This window comes from Falco peregrinus, chromosome 8, assembly GCF_023634155.1.
Source record: "Falco peregrinus isolate bFalPer1 chromosome 8, bFalPer1.pri, whole genome shotgun sequence".
Lineage (NCBI taxonomy): Eukaryota > Metazoa > Chordata > Aves > Falconiformes > Falconidae > Falco > Falco peregrinus.
The window spans coordinates 32,599,401-32,619,984 of NC_073728.1; the positions used below are offsets into that span (position 1 = coordinate 32,599,401).

The 20,584-nt window shown below is 40.5% G+C and overlaps 1 protein-coding gene across 8 annotated transcripts in view; it reads left to right on the forward strand.

Annotated features, from left to right (window-relative positions):
• KALRN (kalirin RhoGEF kinase) overlaps positions 1-20,584 on the forward strand; it is a 528,424-nt gene that overhangs the window by 355,535 nt on the left and 152,305 nt on the right. For all 8 annotated transcript variants that reach the window (XR_008748289.1, XR_008748288.1, XM_055811375.1 and 5 more), the window contains exons 18-27: positions 3,353-3,502; positions 4,439-4,553; positions 7,204-7,319; positions 7,893-8,015; positions 10,562-10,744; positions 11,826-11,944; positions 13,141-13,207; positions 14,120-14,229; positions 16,563-16,632; positions 18,346-18,435. Coding sequence is in view for 6 of the 8 variants with exons in the window: in XM_055811375.1 (XP_055667350.1) it covers positions 3,353-3,502; positions 4,439-4,553; positions 7,204-7,319; positions 7,893-8,015; positions 10,562-10,744; positions 11,826-11,944; positions 13,141-13,207; positions 14,120-14,229; positions 16,563-16,632; positions 18,346-18,435 (1,143 nt within the window). In the remaining 2 variants the exon portion in view is untranslated. The remainder of the gene's footprint in view (positions 1-3,352; positions 3,503-4,438; positions 4,554-7,203; positions 7,320-7,892; positions 8,016-10,561; positions 10,745-11,825; positions 11,945-13,140; positions 13,208-14,119; positions 14,230-16,562; positions 16,633-18,345; positions 18,436-20,584) is intronic.

Below are 20,584 nucleotides of genomic sequence, written 5' to 3' on the forward strand. Positions count from 1 at the left end.
CAGTATCATATCTGTGCCATAGTGTATGACTGCTGCCTGGGATTTAGCTCCCAGTGTAGAGTGTGAAGAACTTGCTACTCACCAAGATCAGCGCAGAGTGTTGAACTGTTCCAAATGCCTGCTCTGCTAATACCACTAAGGAGCCATGCTCATTCTTCTCCCTTTTCCTTGAGTAATCCCAAAAGTAGAAAGTGTGTGGCTTCAGTCAGCCCTGCTTGCCCTTAAAAGCTGCCCTTTGTCTTTTTACATATGTTTTCAAGTCTTCATCCATGCATTAGGTGCATATAAACCTTTCTGTCACCTGAACAGGGCCAGTGTTGAGCCCTCACGTGACTCCCAGCTGGCAAACACTAATGTGAGTGCACTCCATGATGTAACAGTGCTGGCAGGTATGGGCTTTCTCCTCTGACCCTGAGTGCGGAGGGTCTTCTGCCAGCAAGGGATCTCACAGCACTGGCAAAATTAAGTGAAAAGACATTTGCTCCATTGGCATAGCAATGCTAAGCCACACATGGAAACCAAAGTTTGACGTAGTCAAAGTTGTTTCCTTGACAAGTATTGTAACAAAAAACCCCAAAACCAACCAAACAAAAAAAGGCAGCAGTTCGCAGTAACTTTCACCTTAAAAGTTTTCAATGAAGCAATGTAATTCTTGAAGTTTGGTTGTTTCAATTGTCCCCTGTCCAACAGGAAGAATTTCTGAAATCCCACCATTTTTGTTTCAAGTTCTCATGATATCAGAGTTAATTTTGAGGAATAGAAATCTGCCTTTCCTTGAGAACTGCTTGCAGTTAATTACTTTGTGAGCAGTACTAGCCAGTGTTTTCGCTAAAAGTTAAATACCACTATGCCAAAAAAGGTGCCAAGGTATGAAGCAATTTCTCCTAAACCCATACGCAACACAGATAATTACAGCAGCAACCATTATATGTTGACAAAACTTTACTTCATCCCAGGTGTCCATGAATTGCAAAACACATTGCAGTTGGCTGCTGATATGGTGCAATTATTCATCCCTTGCACAAGCAGGTGTCATTTATACTGTAGTCAGTGAGAATTAGTGTCATCGTGTGGATACTCAAACAGCCTTGCCTGATGTAATTTACTGCAGCCAGGCAGTTCATGTTAACACGGACATTGCAGGAACCTGTGGTTTTAACAAAAGACATCAGTGATTTCCATTAAATTTTCTGTTATTATTATTATCACACAGTTAGTTCCTCAACTAGAAAACCAGACATGGGAAGTTTTTTAGCACAACTAAATGTATCGCTGGGGAAAGAGGTTATTTTTTCCTTAACATTGAGGCTGTAGATGATCCTTGGGCCACTTTTAAGTGTCATTTGTTTAATGCATTTTTAAGATTGTTTAAGATTAATTCATTCCTTATAATGAATGTCTTTCACTGTGAGGTGTTTCAAACAGATTTACAGTCCCTGATGCACTCAAGATTGAAATGAATTACTGCTGGTGAAGGATTGTGAGAAATGAAAACCATTAAGGGATTCATTAGTGCTTTAGACGGTCAAATGTGCTGGCCAAAATATGCATAGCCAGTAATTTGTCAGTTCAGTCTCTTCCTGTTTCCAAGTCATAGACAAGCATACTGTAGTGTCCACCAGTTCATTCATTAGTTGTGTCTATTCAGCAAATGTTTAGGGTAAAGATCATTCAGTGTTTGAATTCTCATGAACTCACTGCAGCAAGTAGTCTGTCATCTCCTCTTGGGCCACACGACTGATCTACGATCCTTAATGGTCTGCTCCCTGACTGGATGACAGCGGATTGAGTAATTTACTGGATCCTGAATAATCCGAGTATCTCGAAAAAGCAGCTAAAAGGGTGGAGAGACTGTTACAACCAGCCAAAATTTTTCATGCCTGTCTACCCCAAGCACACTATGTTCTTGATATAACTGCTGGAACCCTGGCTTCCAAATAGCCCAGTTTCTCTCTGACTTCATTGACAGCCCACTTGGTATTAATTTCTCTCATCACCTTAACAGAAAGATGATATTTGCATGTACAGGGACCATCCTTTCTGGAAAGATGTGGATCCCAGGCAGTCTTTCTGCTTTCATTTTTTAAGTCACCAAACCCAATAGAGTCCTGAAGTTTTCAAGAAGTAAAATGGAAATGCTTTCATGTGCCTAATAATGCGTGGGGCACTTGCTTTCCAATAAATGCTTGAGAGTGAATGCTGGTTTGCATCCAAGCAAGAAGATGATTTCAGATTGTCAGATGCTTAAGGTCCTTGAACAGCCTGGCAGCAGGATAAGTTGATCGGTTTCCCTAGGCTCACCCGTTTTAAAATGGACTTCGATGTATTCATGGATGGAGTTATATGAAAATGGCCTGCAATAGTGGGGAGGATTGGTGGGTGATGCTGGAGTCTCTTCCACACTATCCACTTAATCATGTGGGGTCCTCTGAATTATAACTGTATTCATACAGAAGTTGCAAGAGTGAGTGAGAAAAGGGTGAACGTGGTTAGCTGGACCCCTAGCAATAACTGCATCTTGAGTAATCTCAGCAGTGGAGTGGGTAGGAAGAGCCCTCTGGGAGAGAAGGAGGAAATTCCAAATGTTCTGGAAAACTTTTGCGATTTTTTAAGTGTCTGCACAGGCCACTGAGAGTATTCTCAGGATCTGCAGTACAAAAGACTCAGCCTTGTCTGAGGCCACTGCATACACAATTTTCAGACTGCGTTGGTTTATTTATGTCATTCCCGCTGTTCTATCAAGATAGAAGATATGTGTGTAAGCCCTGTACATTGGAACACCTGCATCCACCTAGGTTGTGACACTGATTTAATGTCTGCTGGTTGCCACCAGTCTTTACAAAAGCTATATGGGGAACAGCTAACATGCAGCTGAAGAGAATTAGTTCCAGCTTCAGACTTTGTTTCAGGGAAGGATTTAAGCATGTGTTTTTTCTTTAAGTATGTGCTAAGTCCCTTGACTTCAGGGAGATTTAAACACACCTAAAGCACCCTTCCAGAATAGGGATTGTTTCCTGAATGATCCCCTGGGGCCAGACTGACCCCTGCCTTGATTCAACTTTTTTAGCTCCCCCCCCCCCCCCCCCCCCCCCCCGCCACCTTATCCATTGGAAAAGAAGGATTTATCACCCTTAAACCAGATGAATGGCATCCCACGCAGTGGAGATGCCTATGGGTAAGAAGAACTGCTAGATCATTCTGTCCAGGGCTTGTTTCATACCCAGTTATTCCTATGCCATGGCCCATAGTCCAAAACATTTAGATTTGAAATGTCATTGGTCATACTTTTCCTAAATATGTTCCTCCTTATTATGACTGTAGCTAACTGAATTGTGCTGTGGGCATGTTTCAGGTGTGCAGCGTATTAGAGAGTTTGGAGCAAGAATACAGACGGGATGAGGACTGGTGTGGAGGTCGAGATAAACTTGGACCAGCAGCTGAGATAGACCACGTCATCCCTCTGATCAGCAAACATCTGGAACAGAAGGAGGCTTTTCTCAAGGTCTCATTTTAGTTCTCTTATAAGTCAGGAAAACTCCCCACTAAGTAGTCAATTTAGAGCAGTGTTGATGAGTTTGAGATGAGGCGCTGAGGTGTAATTTCAGTTCAACTACTGACTGCCTGTATAAACCCTACGCCAGTTTTACACTGTTATAGTAGGGGTAATAAGCATTATCATCAATGCATACCTCAGAGATGTCATCAGGACTAATTAGGTGGTATTGGCATTGCACTTGAAGGATGTTAGTTGTTGTGCTGGTTCAAAGTTCAAATTCTCAAAATTGCATATGATAAGCATTATAAATGATAGGTATCATACGGCATTTTGATGTTGGCTTATATAAACCATCCAGCATTTCAAATTCTGTCCTCAAGGCCAGTAACTGAAGAACTACTAACAATTGAAGCAATTGTGTCTCTGCAGGGCAGCACCAGGATGGAGACAGAGATTTTCTCCTGCCTTCCAGGTGCTGCTTTGTAAGAACTGTGAAGCTAACCAGCTGACAAGTCAAATGACAGCCATCCTTCCACCTTCTACTAAAACTGATATACAAAATGAAACTATGCTTGCAGGCAAGGCTTAAGAAATTATGCCTCTAGATTGTACGTTTTTTGAAACAATGAGTACTTTTCCTGAGAGATGGGTTAAATTGAGAATGTGTGATGTACTAGCTCTTTACAACCAGTTGTTTTATTATTGCCGTTATTTTGCCTTAATATATAAAATCAGCCACTATATTCAAAATTACTCATGTTTTAATATATTTATGAGGCTGTTAGTTTATTAGCTGAGTTTATTGACTCTTAGCTGAAGCTATCACGTTCCGAGATGAAAGAAAACTTCTCCCTGCAAAATAAGTAGAGAACTCCCTTGGGTCCCCTTTGCTTTCTTTGCTCATCTTTACTGATTCTTTTTGGTGGGGACTTTTTTTCTTAGGCCTGTACACTGGCACGAAGGAATGCTGAAGTGTTCCTCAAGTACATCCACAGGAACAATGTCAGCATGCCTGGAGTAGCAAGCCATACAAGGGGGCCCGAGCAGCAAGTGAAAGGTTGGTGCACTGGTGCAATGACAGCATTGAAGGTTTTGTTTGCTTCCCTCTCTGCTGTGTGGTCATCCTAAAGTTCGTGAACATGCTAAGAAGGCACCTTAAGTTTTGTCATCTCTCTCTGTCACTAAAATCATACATAGGCCTGACACCTTTCGCAGTGGTAGCGAGGCCTCTCAGAAAGTGATGCCCCTTCTGCAGGGCATCAGTTCTTATACAGAACTCTGCTGTTGCAAGTGGTAGTGGAGGGAAAAAAGAAAAGGGGTTTGAAACATGGACTTTTTCTGGCTTCTCCTGTCAGGAGAGTCCATGGCATTGTGCCATTATGTAGGTTGTCAGCTGAGATGATCAGACACTCTTTTGCCTTTATACCTAAAAATGAATACATAAGCACATATCGAATACAAGGTCTAGATGCATCCTGTTGCTGCTGAGCACTGGAAAACAATGAACCCCAGACTTGTTCATCCCTAGGATGGATCTGCTATTTTTTTGTCCCTGGAATCCTCTTTGATGTCTGACTGCATCAAATAATCACCAGCAAAAGTACCTGCCTGCAGTTACCTTCGTTTGGTCAGAAGAGCATTGCTTACAATCAGATGATACATCTGAGATGTTTAAAATGTTTTCAGTCCTCTGCTTAATTAAACAGTTGTTAATCTGTGCCTGGCAGTGCTGCAAGGTACTGATAAGAATGAGCAAAGAGATCCTGCAAAAACAAACTATTTTTGTTATTATTATTGGCTTTCTTACAAGCTGCAGAAAGGCACAGGTTAAAAGCAGTGCAGTCATTATATATGTGGGAGGAATGGGAGCTTTGATTATACACAGAAGATTAAAGGGGTGCTACTGAAGGGATTATTTTCCTTCCTTTCTTTCAATACCAGTTCTTCAATGCTAACATGACTTTGTTCAGCTTTCCCCCTCTACTGTGTCAAATGCTTCTTCTTGTTGTGGACTTTTGTTCCCTACAGTTGAAAATCATGGGAAAATTAATTAAACCCTGACTCAACAAGCCCTTAAATATGCACCTGATATAAGCTTGTGATTGTTCCTCACTGAGCTTGTTTGAAATGACTCACTTATATAAAAAACAATTTGTGTATTAGTCTTTTTCAAAGCCAAATGTGTAATTCTTACACGTGGTGAGTCTTTTCACAGAAAATCTTTGAAGTGGGTGCTTTAGTTCAGAATAAAAGAACTATTTAGTAGGATACTTATTGTGCTTCCAAAGCAAAGTCATTAATGCAGAACAAAATTAGTTATATTTGGCATAAACTGTTTATGCAGGCACCTGATCTAGAGCACCCATGACAAGCTTCAAGTTCCCTTTGTCATTCAAAGTTCCCGTTGCCCTCAGAAAGGACTAGAGTAGGTTTTGCAATTAAGTATTACAAATTCTTTGGCCATAATCAGTGTCACACTTGTAAATGGGGAGGGATACATCCAAAACTGTTTACTGCCCCAGTGTTGATACATAAGCAATAAATATCAGCCCTATCAGAAAGGGCTTAGGGTGAGAGGGGTTATTAACAGGTGCTGTAAAGGATCCTAAGTGACCGTAGGTGGCTGAGAAGCCAGACTCAATGTTTTAGTATAAAAGAGTGGAGCTGCTGCCAGGCTGTGAGTGCCTAAGCCCTCTCTTAGTGGATGATGTGCTCTGAGGCGAGGACAGGAGGGCTGCCATGCCTTACCTGCTGAGCTCCATGTCCAGGCATGGCTGGGATGGGTGATGCTGCTGCCAGTTGCACAGGACTTAGCTAGGTTTAAATAGAAAAACTCAGGTTTAACTAGGTTGTTGTTAGTGATATAGTGTGAATCTCTTGTAGCCTCTCTATGCTCTCTGCATATAATCTTTTCAGTTAAACCCATGGTATTTTTTAAAGAGTTAATTCACACCCTTTCATCAAGTTGTTATAGTCTGACTGAGCGCTTGGGTTTTGAAGGAGAACATGTATGTCCTAGACTCCAAGGAGTAGCAGGTCTCCTGCCAGTTTCTTACTGAATCTGGGTGTCTGTCACGCCCCTGTCACACAGAAAACAGTTTGGAGGACCAATACCAGGCCTCAACCCAAAACCATTGCTGCAGTCACTGCATGGGGAGCACACAGAGGGCTGCCAGGCAGCACAGCTGTATGAGAACCCTTACCAAGTATGTCAGACTGGGGGCTCAGGTCTGAATAAAATTCAGTCATGACCAGAGCTCTATATGGGACAGTAGGCTTTGGTGCCAAGGGCTGCGTAGCCTGTGGCCAGAGCAACCAGCAAGGCAGTAAAAGGGCAACTTCTATGTCAGCCAGTACTAGACCTCTGAAATAAGCAACACAAGAGAACAAAAGGACTAGAAATCATGTTAAATCCCAAACTCTGTTCTAGCATCTTCTCCTTTACCAGACAAACCTGCAACTGCACTTTTTTTTTTTAAGGGTTATTGATTTATTTATTTATTTATATTTGTGTGTGTGTGTCTGTGTGTGTTTTTTCTTAAGGCAGCCCCTTTGAATCAGTGCTTGTTTTTAGGAACTACAGTCTCAGAGGCTCTGCTCCTGGGAATGCTGTCCAGGCAGAGTGAGCACGTTCAGTTTTTTATGGCTTATTTCTGTATACACTCACAGAATCGCTAATCATGCAGATGTTTTCCTTTGCCCTACAGCCATTCTGAGTGAGCTGCTGCAGAGGGAGAACCGGGTCCTTCACTTCTGGACCCTGAAGAAGCGGAGATTAGATCAGTGCCAACAATATGTTGTCTTTGAGCGCAGTGCCAAGCAGGTAATGTAAAACCCCCACTTTGTCTTTCTGTCTTGGCAGTGTGTAAATATTTCCTGTATCTGTGTATTGCCTCTGTGTGGGGTTCCTGTTGTAATCTCAACCGGTATTTAAAAACTGTAACTTTTGAAAACATGGCAAATGTAGATTTTTAAAACAATTGAAGAAAATTCCAAAATCCAACAATGAACCTCAGTATATTTGCCAGGTCAGATTAATTTCTGGATTTGTTCCTTTGTTTGAAAAAAAGTATAAGAGCAAACTGTTTTATTGAACTATTTCTGAATGAGACAACTGCTTTCACTGTGTGCAGATTTATCCTTGTACAGGTAGAATTCCCTGCATTCCTTTTTCTCCTAGGAAACATACAGCGTCTTTTGTATTCTCTCCCACCTGCTTAGATTACTGTAGTCTTTTTATGTGTTCCTAGAAAGTGTCTTGGTATACACAGTATTAAGACCCAATGGATTTAATATGTTATTTGGCAGATATTATTTTTTTTTGTCAGAGAATTAGTTCTTGAAATACAAAGATTGTTTGTTTTGGTTTTCCTTTGGTTGTTTTTGACATTCACAGGCCTTAGACTGGATCCAAGAAACAGGCGAATATTACCTCTCTACTCACAACTCCACAGGGGAATCAGCAGAAGAAACTCAGGAACTCCTGAAGGAATATGGGGAATTCAGAGTGCCTGCCAAGGTAAACAGTGACTTTAATGTAATTATGGCATCTGCATTAGTCTATGTTTATGATCCTGTTTCAATGCCTCAGATCTCTGTAATAATATTCTCTTGATTTTGTATTTTCCTCCTGACGTTCTTGGCCCAGAAGATCAATGTGTTTTGAGAACTGTAATCTTTCATTTTTAGCAAAACATAGACACAAAAAGGAGGTTTTCTCCCCCTTGGTCTGTACTGGTTATGCAGCTTTTTTGTTCTGATCAGAAGGAAGGGAACGACCACTTGCATGCAGAGTTCACAGCAGCCTAATGAGACGTAGCCTAATTCCATCCTCAAACAATCATACAAGAAAGGTATAGAGTAACTAATTGTTTTGAACATATCCAAGGTCATCTTGGATTCCCTGTCTGTTCAGTTACTGCAACTACAATTTCTTTAATTAATTCCAAATTAATTTGGTTGATCACGGTTGATCATTTATCTCCTTAGAAACAATCTGCTGATCCCAACAAAATACTTTAAATAAATGGGGGTTTTAACTCCAGAGTGAACATTTTTGAATACAAAACTGCTTTACCAAGAATCTATTCATTTATATGGAGCAATTCCGAGAAAACTGGTGGGGTTTACAGAGGAATGGTGATTGGATCTGCTTCAGACAAATTAATTCAAACCATAGGTGATTTACAGACAGTGAATCCACGGGGGTATTAACAGTCACTGATAAGGATCTAAATTGCAAAATCGGACTGCAACAAGACCATGGCTTTGGTGTTATGTAGCTTCATTTCACTGTGTACTGAAATTGATCTTCTGTAATCCTTAAATTCCTCATTAGGCTGTCCGTGCTTCCATGGGTTTGATTCACAGGCTTTGTGGTGTTCTTGTCTCCTTCCTTTTTGCTTAGCTTGCATGTTTGTGAAAATGGGAGATAAGTAGCAGTGGGTAGAAGTTAATTTAATCAGACAGAACCTGTACAACGTGCCTTTAACAGTACTTCTGGCCTCCACCCATTATCAGTCTACCTGAAATCATGTTCCAGTTTATAATTTAATTTTGATCAGAAAAATCCTGATGCATTCTGAAGTTTCCAAACTATTTCTACTCTTGACTTAGCCTAGGACTGAGTTTTATACCTTGTTCCTTATTGACCATAACTGGCTGGTCCTTACACTGACACATCTAGTCTTGCTCCCCAGAGCTCTAGTAAATCACTTTTCTACTGCTGCCCTAGAGTATTTTCACTGCCACATGCAATTTGGTAAATGCATGTCACTCCCAGACTGATGTTATTCTCAAATTAAGCTGTAACTGAAAGTCTTCCTGATCCCAATAACTTTCTGGCCAAACCAATTGTTTGCAAAGCAGAATCAGCAGTGGCTTTTGGGAATGAAACACCCTTTAAATATAACAGCTAGTCAGATTTTTCCTTCATCACACCTAGCCTTGCTTAAGTATTCAATTAATTTGTTAAGATGATCTATGATTCAGCTGTTTATTTTGCTGGTGAAATTTCTTGAATTTAGTATTGTATTTGAAATCTGCTAGATGTTTTCTGGTCCGACACACATTTGTCCATTTGTGGCCCGATTGCTGATAATGTCAAGTACCTGCCAACATGTCTTGCTTCAGTCAGCATGGAAAGTTTCCTCCATCTCTGAAAAACAACTTGCCAATACCTCCGAGGATACGACTGATTCTCCTTTTGCTTTTGAGGATTAATATGTGCATTACAGATGGAGTGCAGTCTGTACAGTTGATATCTCAGTTTTTATAATCATTCTGTATTTGAGTTGGCTCAAACATAAGGTCCAGACACCTTCAGTTCCTGGGATAGATTTGGAATCTAAGCTAATTTATAACTAGCTCCTTTGTGCCAGATTTGCACAAAGTTCCTCAACACAGAAAAACATAATGACTAAGGGGCAATCAGAGCCCAGGTGGTTTAGAAAAGACCTGTGGAAGGTTTGGTGGCTCAGTGTATGTTTTGGAGTTCAGGCTTCTTTTAGTTTGTAGTACTCTAAGTGGAACTAAAATACTGATGGAGGAGTTTATTGTAGAACAGGAATTTGGATTTAAATTCTGCTTGTTTCTGAAACAGAGTAGTAGTGACTCAAACTCACTTCCTGGAATGGTATGTGGTGTATTAATGACCTGCCTGCTCGGGTCTGCAGAACCACCTCAGTATAGATTCAAGTAACTTGCGTATTTTACGAGGTGTGATTTTTTAAATGCTATCTTCTACTCCAAGGCTCACAAAAAATAAGTTTTTGGTTATAGGAAGGAGGCATGTCTAAGTTTCAACGTTTTCCTTATGTGTTTGTGCATGTGTGGTTTCAAAAACTCAACTTGTATCTACTGCAGCTTCATAATCTCCTTATAAAAATGTCATTCCTTTCATGTTTTACTGGGAAAAGTTGAAAGCATCTTATTTTGTGTAAGATTAAGTACAGACAGTCTTTAATGATGTATAAAAAAATAGCAAGCTGCTTCTTACTGCTGTGTGAATTAAAAGCAAAGGAAATGGTAATAATGCAACATAACCAAGGACCATATTTTGGGCAGCAAACAAAGGAGAAAGTGAAGCTCCTCATCCAGCTGGCTGATAGCTTTGTAGAAAAAGGACATATACACGCCACTGAAATTAGGAAATGGGTCACCACCGTCGACAAACGCTACCGTGACTTCTCTCTCAGGATGGGGAAATACCGCTACTCTCTGGAAAAAGCCCTTGGAATCAATACAGAGGTACTGTAAGTCCATGTCCTGCTGGGATTTTATACCGAAGCTGAAAGTCACAGGGGGAGGTGAAGGCTATGGTATAAATGCTGCAGGTTATCGTGTCTGTAAGAAACACTTAAGACCTAGTCAACCTACCTAGACAAGCTCAGAACTGTTTCTGAAGAGAAAAAGGTGTTTTTGTGGTAGATCAGTGGTATGAGGAGGAGACAGGTGAAGATCAGAAAGACTTTCTAAACAAATGTTTGCACCATTCTCCAGGAGACCATACAGCTACTAGGAAGGAAGGGGAAAACACATTAGTTGAATAACAGTCTGTGTTAATTTTAGCATAAACCATAAATTCTGCTCCCACACCATTATTTTGAATCAGACTTGGGCTTGGACTGTAACTTTCCATTCTCTCAGCCTTAACTAACCAAAAAATTGATCCCCAACCTCATCTCTGATCTCTTTTAGGTGAAATAGAGCAACACGAGAAACAAAAATTAGAACCTTCTGCTCCCTGGCCGCAGTATAAATGGGGAGTGCCAGAAGCAGAAACACTTAAAAACCTTTCAGTCAACCATCCTTCAACATTAAGTGTCAAAGAAAGAGGAATAAATTCCCTCGCTTGCACCCTCAGGATACCTTAATTATACTGTCCCTTGTAGGGTCTCTGGTTTGCACTAAGTTACTAACCGTGGTCTGGAAAGGTATTTCCATGGCAGCCAGCCATTGGAAGTTGGGCTTGTCTCTGCATAGCGCTCCACTTCATCCAACTGTTTTTGAAGTCCCACACTAGGCAACTAATTTAGACATGAAGGAGTAAGGTAAAATTTAGACATTTGTCATCAATACCTATTCCTGAACAGGAGTAACAGTGACAACTATAACGATTCTCACAGGTGGTGTTTTTTTAAGATTTCTCTCACCTTCTTACCTTCTCCCTTCTCACTGTAGTTCTTCTAAATCACTTTGAATTTTCTTCTTTCTGACATCTTTATCTTACTTTTGTCCCTTCTTACCCATTTAATCTCATAAACATGTTGCATTTTGGACAACAGTAGGATTACAATGAATTTAAAATCTGTACTGTTATTTTTTCTAGGATAACAAGGACCTAGAACTAGATATTATTCCAGCAAGTCTTTCAGACCGGGAGGTAAAGCTACGAGATGCAAACCATGAAGTCAATGAAGAAAAAAGAAAGTCAGCCAGAAAAAAAGAGTATGTCCCCAAACACTCACAGTCTGCCATGACACATTATCTAAGAGTGATTCTATGATATTTGCGTGACTAGAATGGACTGACAGTCCTATAACTCCTTTCAGCTGCAGAGCTATTGAGATAAGCCTACAGATGTGGGGCAGTTGTGACTTGTGGGCTAGAGAATTTCAGACTATACAGGTTTAATTTCTTTTGGTTTTAATCAGAAATTACTTTTGGAAAGGGAAAGGAGTGAGTCAAGCACTTTGATTAGACCCTGATGTCATGGAGACATTCAGGGGTGTGTATGTGAAAAGTAAAATGAACAGGAAAACATGAAAAGCATCTTTATATGTCTATGAATTATCTGAACTCCAATGACATCCAGAGGAGTTAACTAGGTTTCAGTGACACATGAGTTCACTTGAAGTTTAGGTTCAGATTTCAGTGGGTGTACAACTGAAAGAACTGGAAGTATTTCATACTAGAAGAAATATTTGGAGAGTGTTTATTGCACTTAAATCTAAAACCAGTCTAATTTCACAGTATTTTGTCTTAATTTTTGTATGAGAATATTCCGGAAAGCATTTGTATGTACAATCCTTCCCAGCTCTCTGAAATTATCACTACAGTGCATAAACATGAAAAGAAACTGTTTCTACTTCAGGGGAACAGTGGTTTCACTTGGTCTGCTTATGGCACATTATCAAAACATTGGGCATTTCAACGTTGAGATGCCCAGCCTCAGGCACTACAAACGTGCTTGTTGGGCTTCCAGCAGTTGAAGCCTCTTCAGAGTAGTGGTGTCTCCCAAATCCATCTATATTGCCACTGAAGGTCAAGTTTCAGGGTGACTTGCCACTGACTGCTAGTGAAGGTGCAAGTGTTGTTGTGAATCTCAAGTTCTTACTCCTGGGGAAAAAAAAAATCTGAGAACCATTAACTGTCAAAGATGGTCATGTAGATAGTAAATCACAAGTCAGGGTTGCAGAAATACAACTTAATGGAATTTTATGCAGAAAAGTTATTTAGAAAATACCCCTACAAGAAGCTAGGTTGGTATTTTGTTCATGGAGCTGAAAGGTGCAAGGTAAGGCAGCTGAAGGTTTAGAGTGGAAGTACACTGATTGATTAAGACAACAGAAGGATGTTTTGGTTTTTGTTCATTGTACAAATGCCTATAATGTCCAAAACACCTGAAATCCTGTTTTTTCCAGATTCATTATGGCTGAGCTGCTTCAGACAGAAAAAGCTTATGTCAGGGATTTGCATGAATGCTTAGAGGTAAGTTACGGCCCGGGAAGTCTCCAGTATTTTTAGGAAGGACCTGATATCCTTTGAGGTGGTGATGTTCACTGTACCGCAAAGGCTGAGCTTGACAAGAATGTGTGAGGGTACCACCACTGGTGCCTTAACCACAGAGCTATGTCCTGCTGATGGTGAGAGTTGAGTGGGCAGCAGAGGGACCTTGTCTCCCACTGGCAGAACCATGTCCTGTGCTCCCCACACCTGGCTGTAAATGCACCTCTGGAGACACCACAGTGTGCCTTTATTTACAAAGCTGCGCTCCCCCCTGCAGAGAGAGAGCAATGTCCTGGGACTCAGTAAAGAACAAGATATTTGCACGTAGACTTGAAATTTGTTGGTTTCTAGGGTTTTTTTTTTAAATCATGAAACATTTTCCTAAAAATTCAAATCTATCCCTTTCTCATGCTCTAGAAAGAGTTGGATTTACAGTCAAATACCTTGCCTAGCTCTACAGCAGCATGTAGAAGGGAACTGTGATATTCAAGGCAAAAAGCAGAGTGTATTCCAGTAAAACCTGTCAGCGTTCACAGTCCTGCAGTTTGAAAGAGATTGTTATGTATCTAATGCTACTGAAGTGGCAAATCCAGCTTATCTTTCAAGTGTTTCTGCCTGCTGGTTTTGGACACCATCAGTTGGACAGCAAAGACAGGTGTTGTTGTTGTGTTTCTGCTTTTTCCTCAGACAACTTCTAAGTGTCAGCACTTTTAATTTCTCTGGAGAGCTTTCTGTGATGTTGAAACTTTCTTTTAATATTTTTTTTTAGCTTGTTTGTTTAATCTTTAAGTACATAGTTCCCTTGTCAGCCTGTGCCTTTGGCAATAAAGCAGGGAGATCTATTCTTTTTCACTGCATTTATTCAGAAAACTAAGAATTGCTGGTGTCTTCCAGACTTACCTTTGGGAAATGACAAGTGGAGTGGAAGAAATACCCGCTGGTATCCTTAATAAGGAACACATCATCTTTGGCAATATTCAGGAGATATATGACTTTCATAACAAGTAGGTTTTCCTAACAGTTCTGTTAATGTTTACTGACTAAGTAAACCAAAGGCATGTGTATACCTATACATCTGCAGTGAACGCCTACAGTACAATGCACACAGGACTAGAAATAAGTTGATCCGGATTTGCAAGATAATGTTTTATTTCTTGTTTTGTTTTCTTTACAAAAATGAATTTTGTCTTAGTTTAAACTTTGCCTTCAGCTGATTAACAATGTTAAAGTGATATTATACCAATGCTTTGTAGTCCTATACATGCTTTCCATCTCACAGCACTAGATCTAGTCTGGAAGCTTGCCTGTCAAAAATATGATATCTTGGAAAACAGGAGGGGGGAAAAAGGGAGTGGCTGACATAAGATGGGTTAGTAAGTAGCTTTCCTGCTACTTCTTGGAGACTGTATTTAATTTGTGACTAACTACTCAATTTTACCAAGATAAGACTGTGTATCAGATCAGATTTCTCTGCTATAATGTGAATGGAATGGTAGTTACAAACAATGTTTAGGGATGCTGAATCCCACAAGTTCAGTCTGAATTTCAAAGTCTTTCTTCAAGTTACGCATCAAAACCAAATCAGTTTGACAAACAAATCAGAAAACCCTTCCCTATTGAAGTTCTGGGAGACTTTCAGTGCTTCAGCCAGATAGATGTGCCATCATACAGACATAAGTATGGTCCAGCAGAGGCTGCCGTATGCATGCTTTTGTGCAAGCAGCTTGAAAGCGTATCAGGTTCGTAGATTCAAACTATGTATTACGTTAAAAAGGCCTTTAAGTAATAGATGAATCAAGTGCCAGCCCAGAATAATTGCCCCATCATACAGGTAAATATTAGCATCTCATTTAAAACTCTGCTAGGAGCACCCAACTGCCTTCTGTGATGGGTTGGCCCCAGCCAGCAACTAAGTACCACACAGCTGCTTGCTCATTACTCACCCCACCAGGTGAATCAGAAAAAGGTAAAACCCATGGGTTGAGATAAGAACAGTTTAATAATTAAAATAAAGTAAAATATTATAATAATAATTGTAATGAAAAGGGAAAAGAGAGAGAGGAATAAAACCAAGAAAAACAAGTGATGCCCAATACAATTGCTCCACCTGCTCACCGATGCCCAGCCAGTCCCTGAGCAACCATTGGCCCCTCCCAGCCAGCCCTCCCCAGTGTACATACTGGGCATAAATCCCAGTATGGAATATCCCTCTGGCTGGTTCGGGGCAGCTGTCCTGGCTCTGCTCCCTCCTGGCTCCTTGTGCCCCTCCTCGCTGGCAGACAGAGCATAGGAAGCTGAAAAGCCCTTGACTTGGGGTAAGCACGACTTCGCAATGGCCAAACCATCAGTGTGTCACCAGCATTGTTCTCATACTAAATCCAAAAGACTGCACTGTACCAGCTCCTAGGAAGAAAATTAACACTATCCCGGCTGAAACCAGGATACTTTTCTACTTCCCCTCTTTTTGTGGTGCTGTACTTTCTTTTTAGTGACCCTGTCTGATGCCATCTATTATTACTTTCCTTTTTTACTTTCCCTTGCTCCCAGCTACCACCCCTTTAGCCCTCAGTCATGCCCCATAGCTCCCTTGCTGCTGTCACTTCTTTCCCTGTCCCATCCTCCTCTAGCCTGCTGCTTATGTGTAATCCTTTCCCCTCTAAAATTTCTAGCAATGCTAAAATAAATTGTGTCCCCCATCACATTCTCCACAGTCCTGTGCTTTGGCTGGTGATGTTAAGGCACCCCCCAGCCTGATTCAGGGCTTGGGAAACAACACAGTCAGTTGCTTCTCCTTCTGCAACTCCTGTTTCACATTCCTCTTTCCACCCAGGCATTGCACAGGGCTCCATCTACAAACAGAGATGTCACTCATGGTACATGGTGTTGGGAGAGAGTTGATTACAAAAATTTGGGGTGTTTACTACTTACCTATGAAGTGTCAAGCTTGTTTAAATTGTTGTCCTTTGCCCAGTGTGCTGAGTTTGGTGATGGAAATCTGACAGCTTTGGGCTTCTCTTTTTGCTCTTCCTCTGAACCACTGCACAACATCTTTTTGCAGATTCACACTCTGGTTCTTGAATATTACTTTGCAGTCCTGAATACGCTGACCACCTACTAGGGATTGCTACCTTTTCCTTTCTAGTGGAGTCAGGCATGACTGTACTCAAAACCCAAAGCATACCTTGGCAAAGAGAACCTTTTCCATTGGTAGGACACTTGATTAGCCTCATAATCAAGATACAAGTGTTGATCATTAGGACTGATTAACTCATTGGTCATTCTGCTTCCCCTGGGTATTTGACTGTAACTAATTGCATTGGTATCTTCTTTTTTTCAGCATTTTTCTAAAAGAACTAGAGAAATACGAACAACTGCCTGAGGATGTGGGCCACTGCTTCGTCACCTGGGTAATAAGGCTTCTTCTTTTCATTATTTATTCAAATTAATTCCTCCAGCACAGACAGAAACAAGCTGGGAACTGGTGCAAGGGTTACATCTGTAATAAGTGAGTTTAGAAGCTAATCTGGAACTGTGACTGTTCAGTCCTTCACCTCTCCTAGGGTTAAAGGTTCCCTCCCTTAACTCTTCTCCTGAGTAGTGGTGTGAAAGCTTTCCAGAGCCTCTCTCCTTGTTCTACACTGACCAACACAGCTTTTTACCTCTGCTGGTTCCTGTGTAAAAGGTCTTCATCAAACCAAACCTGTATTTAGGGTGAAATTCGTTTATTTATGGAGGGCCCTGGGATGACAGACAGTTAAATTCTTAATATACCTTCCTTAGAGAATTTTAGTTATGCCACGAGACCTTTATAAAGGCATGAACAACATATTTTATCAACATTTTTCTTCAGAAATTAGTATAAAATTGCTGAGCCACTGTGCTCTCTCATTCCATTATGCAATGCCAGGATAATTTCCAGCAGGACTTTGAACTCTTGATGCTAAGAGTTTTCGTGGGTGTAGAAGGCTCCAGGAACTGGCTACGATAATTTCTCTGTATAAAAGTTGTTCTCTTTTCAAAATTTTTACCAGGCAAGTCAGGTATCTTCATGTTTTCTCTGATGGTTTTATTCATATTTCAAAGTTGGAAATTAGTATTTTTAAAGTAATTATGGACATTTTTCACTTGTCAAAAATTAGCATATTTGGATGATTTCAAGTGGGTTTTAATTTAAAAACATGACACAAATATTGAAAAAATGGATTCAGAAATATAGTTTACAAAGAAGAGGTTACATATGTATGAAAGACAGACACATTTATGTATCATTCTGTGCAAAATCTTCATGGTACTTTTAAGATAGTGCCACATCATCTCAGCAATAGTACATGTCCAGAGCTGTGTATATGGTTACACACATACATACAAAGCTGCCTGCCCAATTGCAGGGTCCTGTTATTTAGATACCTGGTATAAAAAATGCAATAGTGGTAAAAGGAAGCGATCTTCCTCTTCTGTTTGCCTGCCTGTCCCTGAGACCAGAGTTCAGTAATATGAAACTGCTCTAAGGCAAGAGTGCACAGATGCTTTTCATTTCCTCTTAAAAATAAATAAATTAGGAAATGAAATGCAAAACACTCCTAACACAACATAAAGTTTGAGCCATTAAAGTCTGAACCAAAGTAGGAAAGGCAAGTCTAGGTCAGGCGTCACAAGTCTGAGCCAGTGTCAAGCCAAAAATGTTGGCTCGAGTCAGTTTAAGCCAGGTGAGTCTCTGGCCCAGAGTTTCTACACAGGCTTTATATGCAAGTAGGTGATAGAGCCAACACTTCATGACTGAGTTTTGAGACCTTCAGACTTTTGGATACAGTCTTTACAACATCATTACAGATGTTAGAAATTATTTTATAGCTGGATTAAAGTTTTAGGCCTTCCCTCTGTGACACTTGCTAATGAAAGCCTCCCATAGCTGTTACAGGCTGCATCTTGTTCCCCTCAGAACTGGTCAGGTAAGGTATGAACTGTGTATAAGTCTTCCATTCCTAATTTTCAATTCTTATGTTGGTTGGGGGGGGGGAGGCACAGTGATCACCTGTATTTATCCTGGTAAGCTTTAATGAAAGACTGTGGGAGCAGAGAAATAGCTTATCTTTCTTTTCCCTTGATGTTTGTTTTCACAGGCAGATAAATTTCAGATGTATGTCACCTACTGCAAAAACAAGCCTGACTCCAGCCAGCTCATCCTGGAACATGCAGGGACCTTCTTTGATGTAAGGAGCCATTGCCATTTTCTGTCAGCATGCATAGTGCTGCTGAAACTCCTCCTCTTTACATCTGAGTAAAGCGTTCCTTCTTGTGCTTTGGCATTTGGGGTTTTCATTACATTGCAGGTATCAACGAAAACTGGTAGGCTGTGGCGTGATGTGTGATCTTCATCAGTGTGGCAAGTCATTTTTAATGGTGACACATTCTTATGGGAACCTTTGTGCATTTTTCAAACTCAATCCTTCCTAAAAATCTGGTTTAGATGTACTGTCCGCTTCTGGGTTTAGTGGTGAAATGAAAAGCAGATCCCATTGTATTTTATGACCTGAAATCACTAAGTTCAAAACAAGATCCTGTTTTCCTGTTCTGCAAATTTTACCCACCCTATTACACAGTTGCTTCATCATATTAGTAAGGAAATCCATTGGCTACAATTAGACTATTTCCATTACAAGGACTACACCTGGTGATAAGCACTTGTAGGCTCCAATCCCAGTTTTGTAGGCTGAGAAAAATCTTTGAAGTGTTTGAGTATGTTTAAGCTTTTCCTCTGAATTTTGGAACCTCATCTATTTTGCCATGCTTGTCTGCTACCTTACAACTTTAATTAGTTGCCTTTCTGAAAAAATACTGAGACCTCTTTTCCAAAGCACTGAAAATCTCTTTACAGATGTAACCACTCAGCAGGATCCAGCCTGTGATGTGGTTGGCAGCTGACATGAATCTTCCCTGGGTTTTGTCTATGCCAATGGTTATAGCATTTTAATTACACTCAACACCGAAAGATCTCACACGAGCAAGAAGAAAAGTGATGAACACCTTTTTATTTTGCCTTGTGACCAAACGTCTAAAAGTAGAATTGAACTGAAAGGGATTTTCCAGGAGGTGGCGCTTGAGCCTGTTGAATGGTTTATACTGGTCGGTGGCTCGTGGAGGGTTTGAGCCACCTTAGGTGTCGATCAGCGTTGTTTACATAGGTTAAAAGCGTTTCCTCTGCTAAGCTTTTCCACTGCAGCTCTGTATATGGGCTGGAAACCTGCCTGGTGTTGCTTAATAGTGATTATTCATGTGTCAGCATCTGCTGTTTTGCGAGATGTTTTCCTTCCATTGGTGGGAGTTGTCCTGGGCTACCCAGTGATGCCTGTGCAAAATGCAAAAGCTGGCTTTCCCCAGAAAAAATTTTTCTCCAGTCACTCAATGTAAGGTAGTGTGAAGTATGTGTCCATCCTTCTTATCTTGACCTTGGAGTGGCAGTGGTTCAGTGGCAGGCCAGGGGACAGCCTGGCCCAAGGAGTACAGAGGAAATGACTAGTTCTTTTCTTCCAGGCACAACCTGGAATTTCCTAAAACACCCTGATGATGAGAATGAGTTATTGGGAATATAACCCTTAGTAAGAAGCCTGGTCAAATATCACAAGTGTACAAACCAACCTTCCAATTGCATAAACTATCATGGAAAGCCACCTTTGAGATGAAATCAAGAAGTTCCAGTAATCTGTCTGAACCCTTCAAGTCTATGGAAAATTTGAAGCTTCAGGGCTTATTACAGGGGTTAGCTAATCAGAAGGAGCAAAGATAAGTGGCATATCTTGTTTGAAACTGATGAGAAATTACTAGCTTTGCTGTTGTAGCTGGGACATTCTAAGGATGTAAGTGAAACAATATCTGTAGAGAAAAGCAGTTTCTCTTCTTAGACCAGTTGACACAGGTGGAAAAATTACACACAAAGTCTCAATTGTGAAACTTGCCTAGTTTATCCTATAGCATTATTCTAATAAAGGGTAAAGATTACTGTATTCCCTTTTCCATAGATCTTGCTTTGCTTATAAAACTCAGAAGCTGGTATAGTTATATTAGCTGGAAATTGCATAAGGAATGCAACTAGTGTGCTTAATCTTACAGAACTGTAGTAGACATTTATTGGATTTTTTCACATTTCGTATCTGTCTTGTTCATCGTCTGAGAGCATTACTACATTACTTAAAACTGTATTTTTCATTCAGTAGTTTCAAAGATAAATGATCCCTACCGTATTTGGCAACTTTTAGTATTTGTAATACCATATAGTTCAGGCTAGCAAGTTATATTTTTGACTGCCAACATGTGTTAGCCCTCAGCTTCAGCTGGTAGAAATCTACATGTTATTGAGGTGAT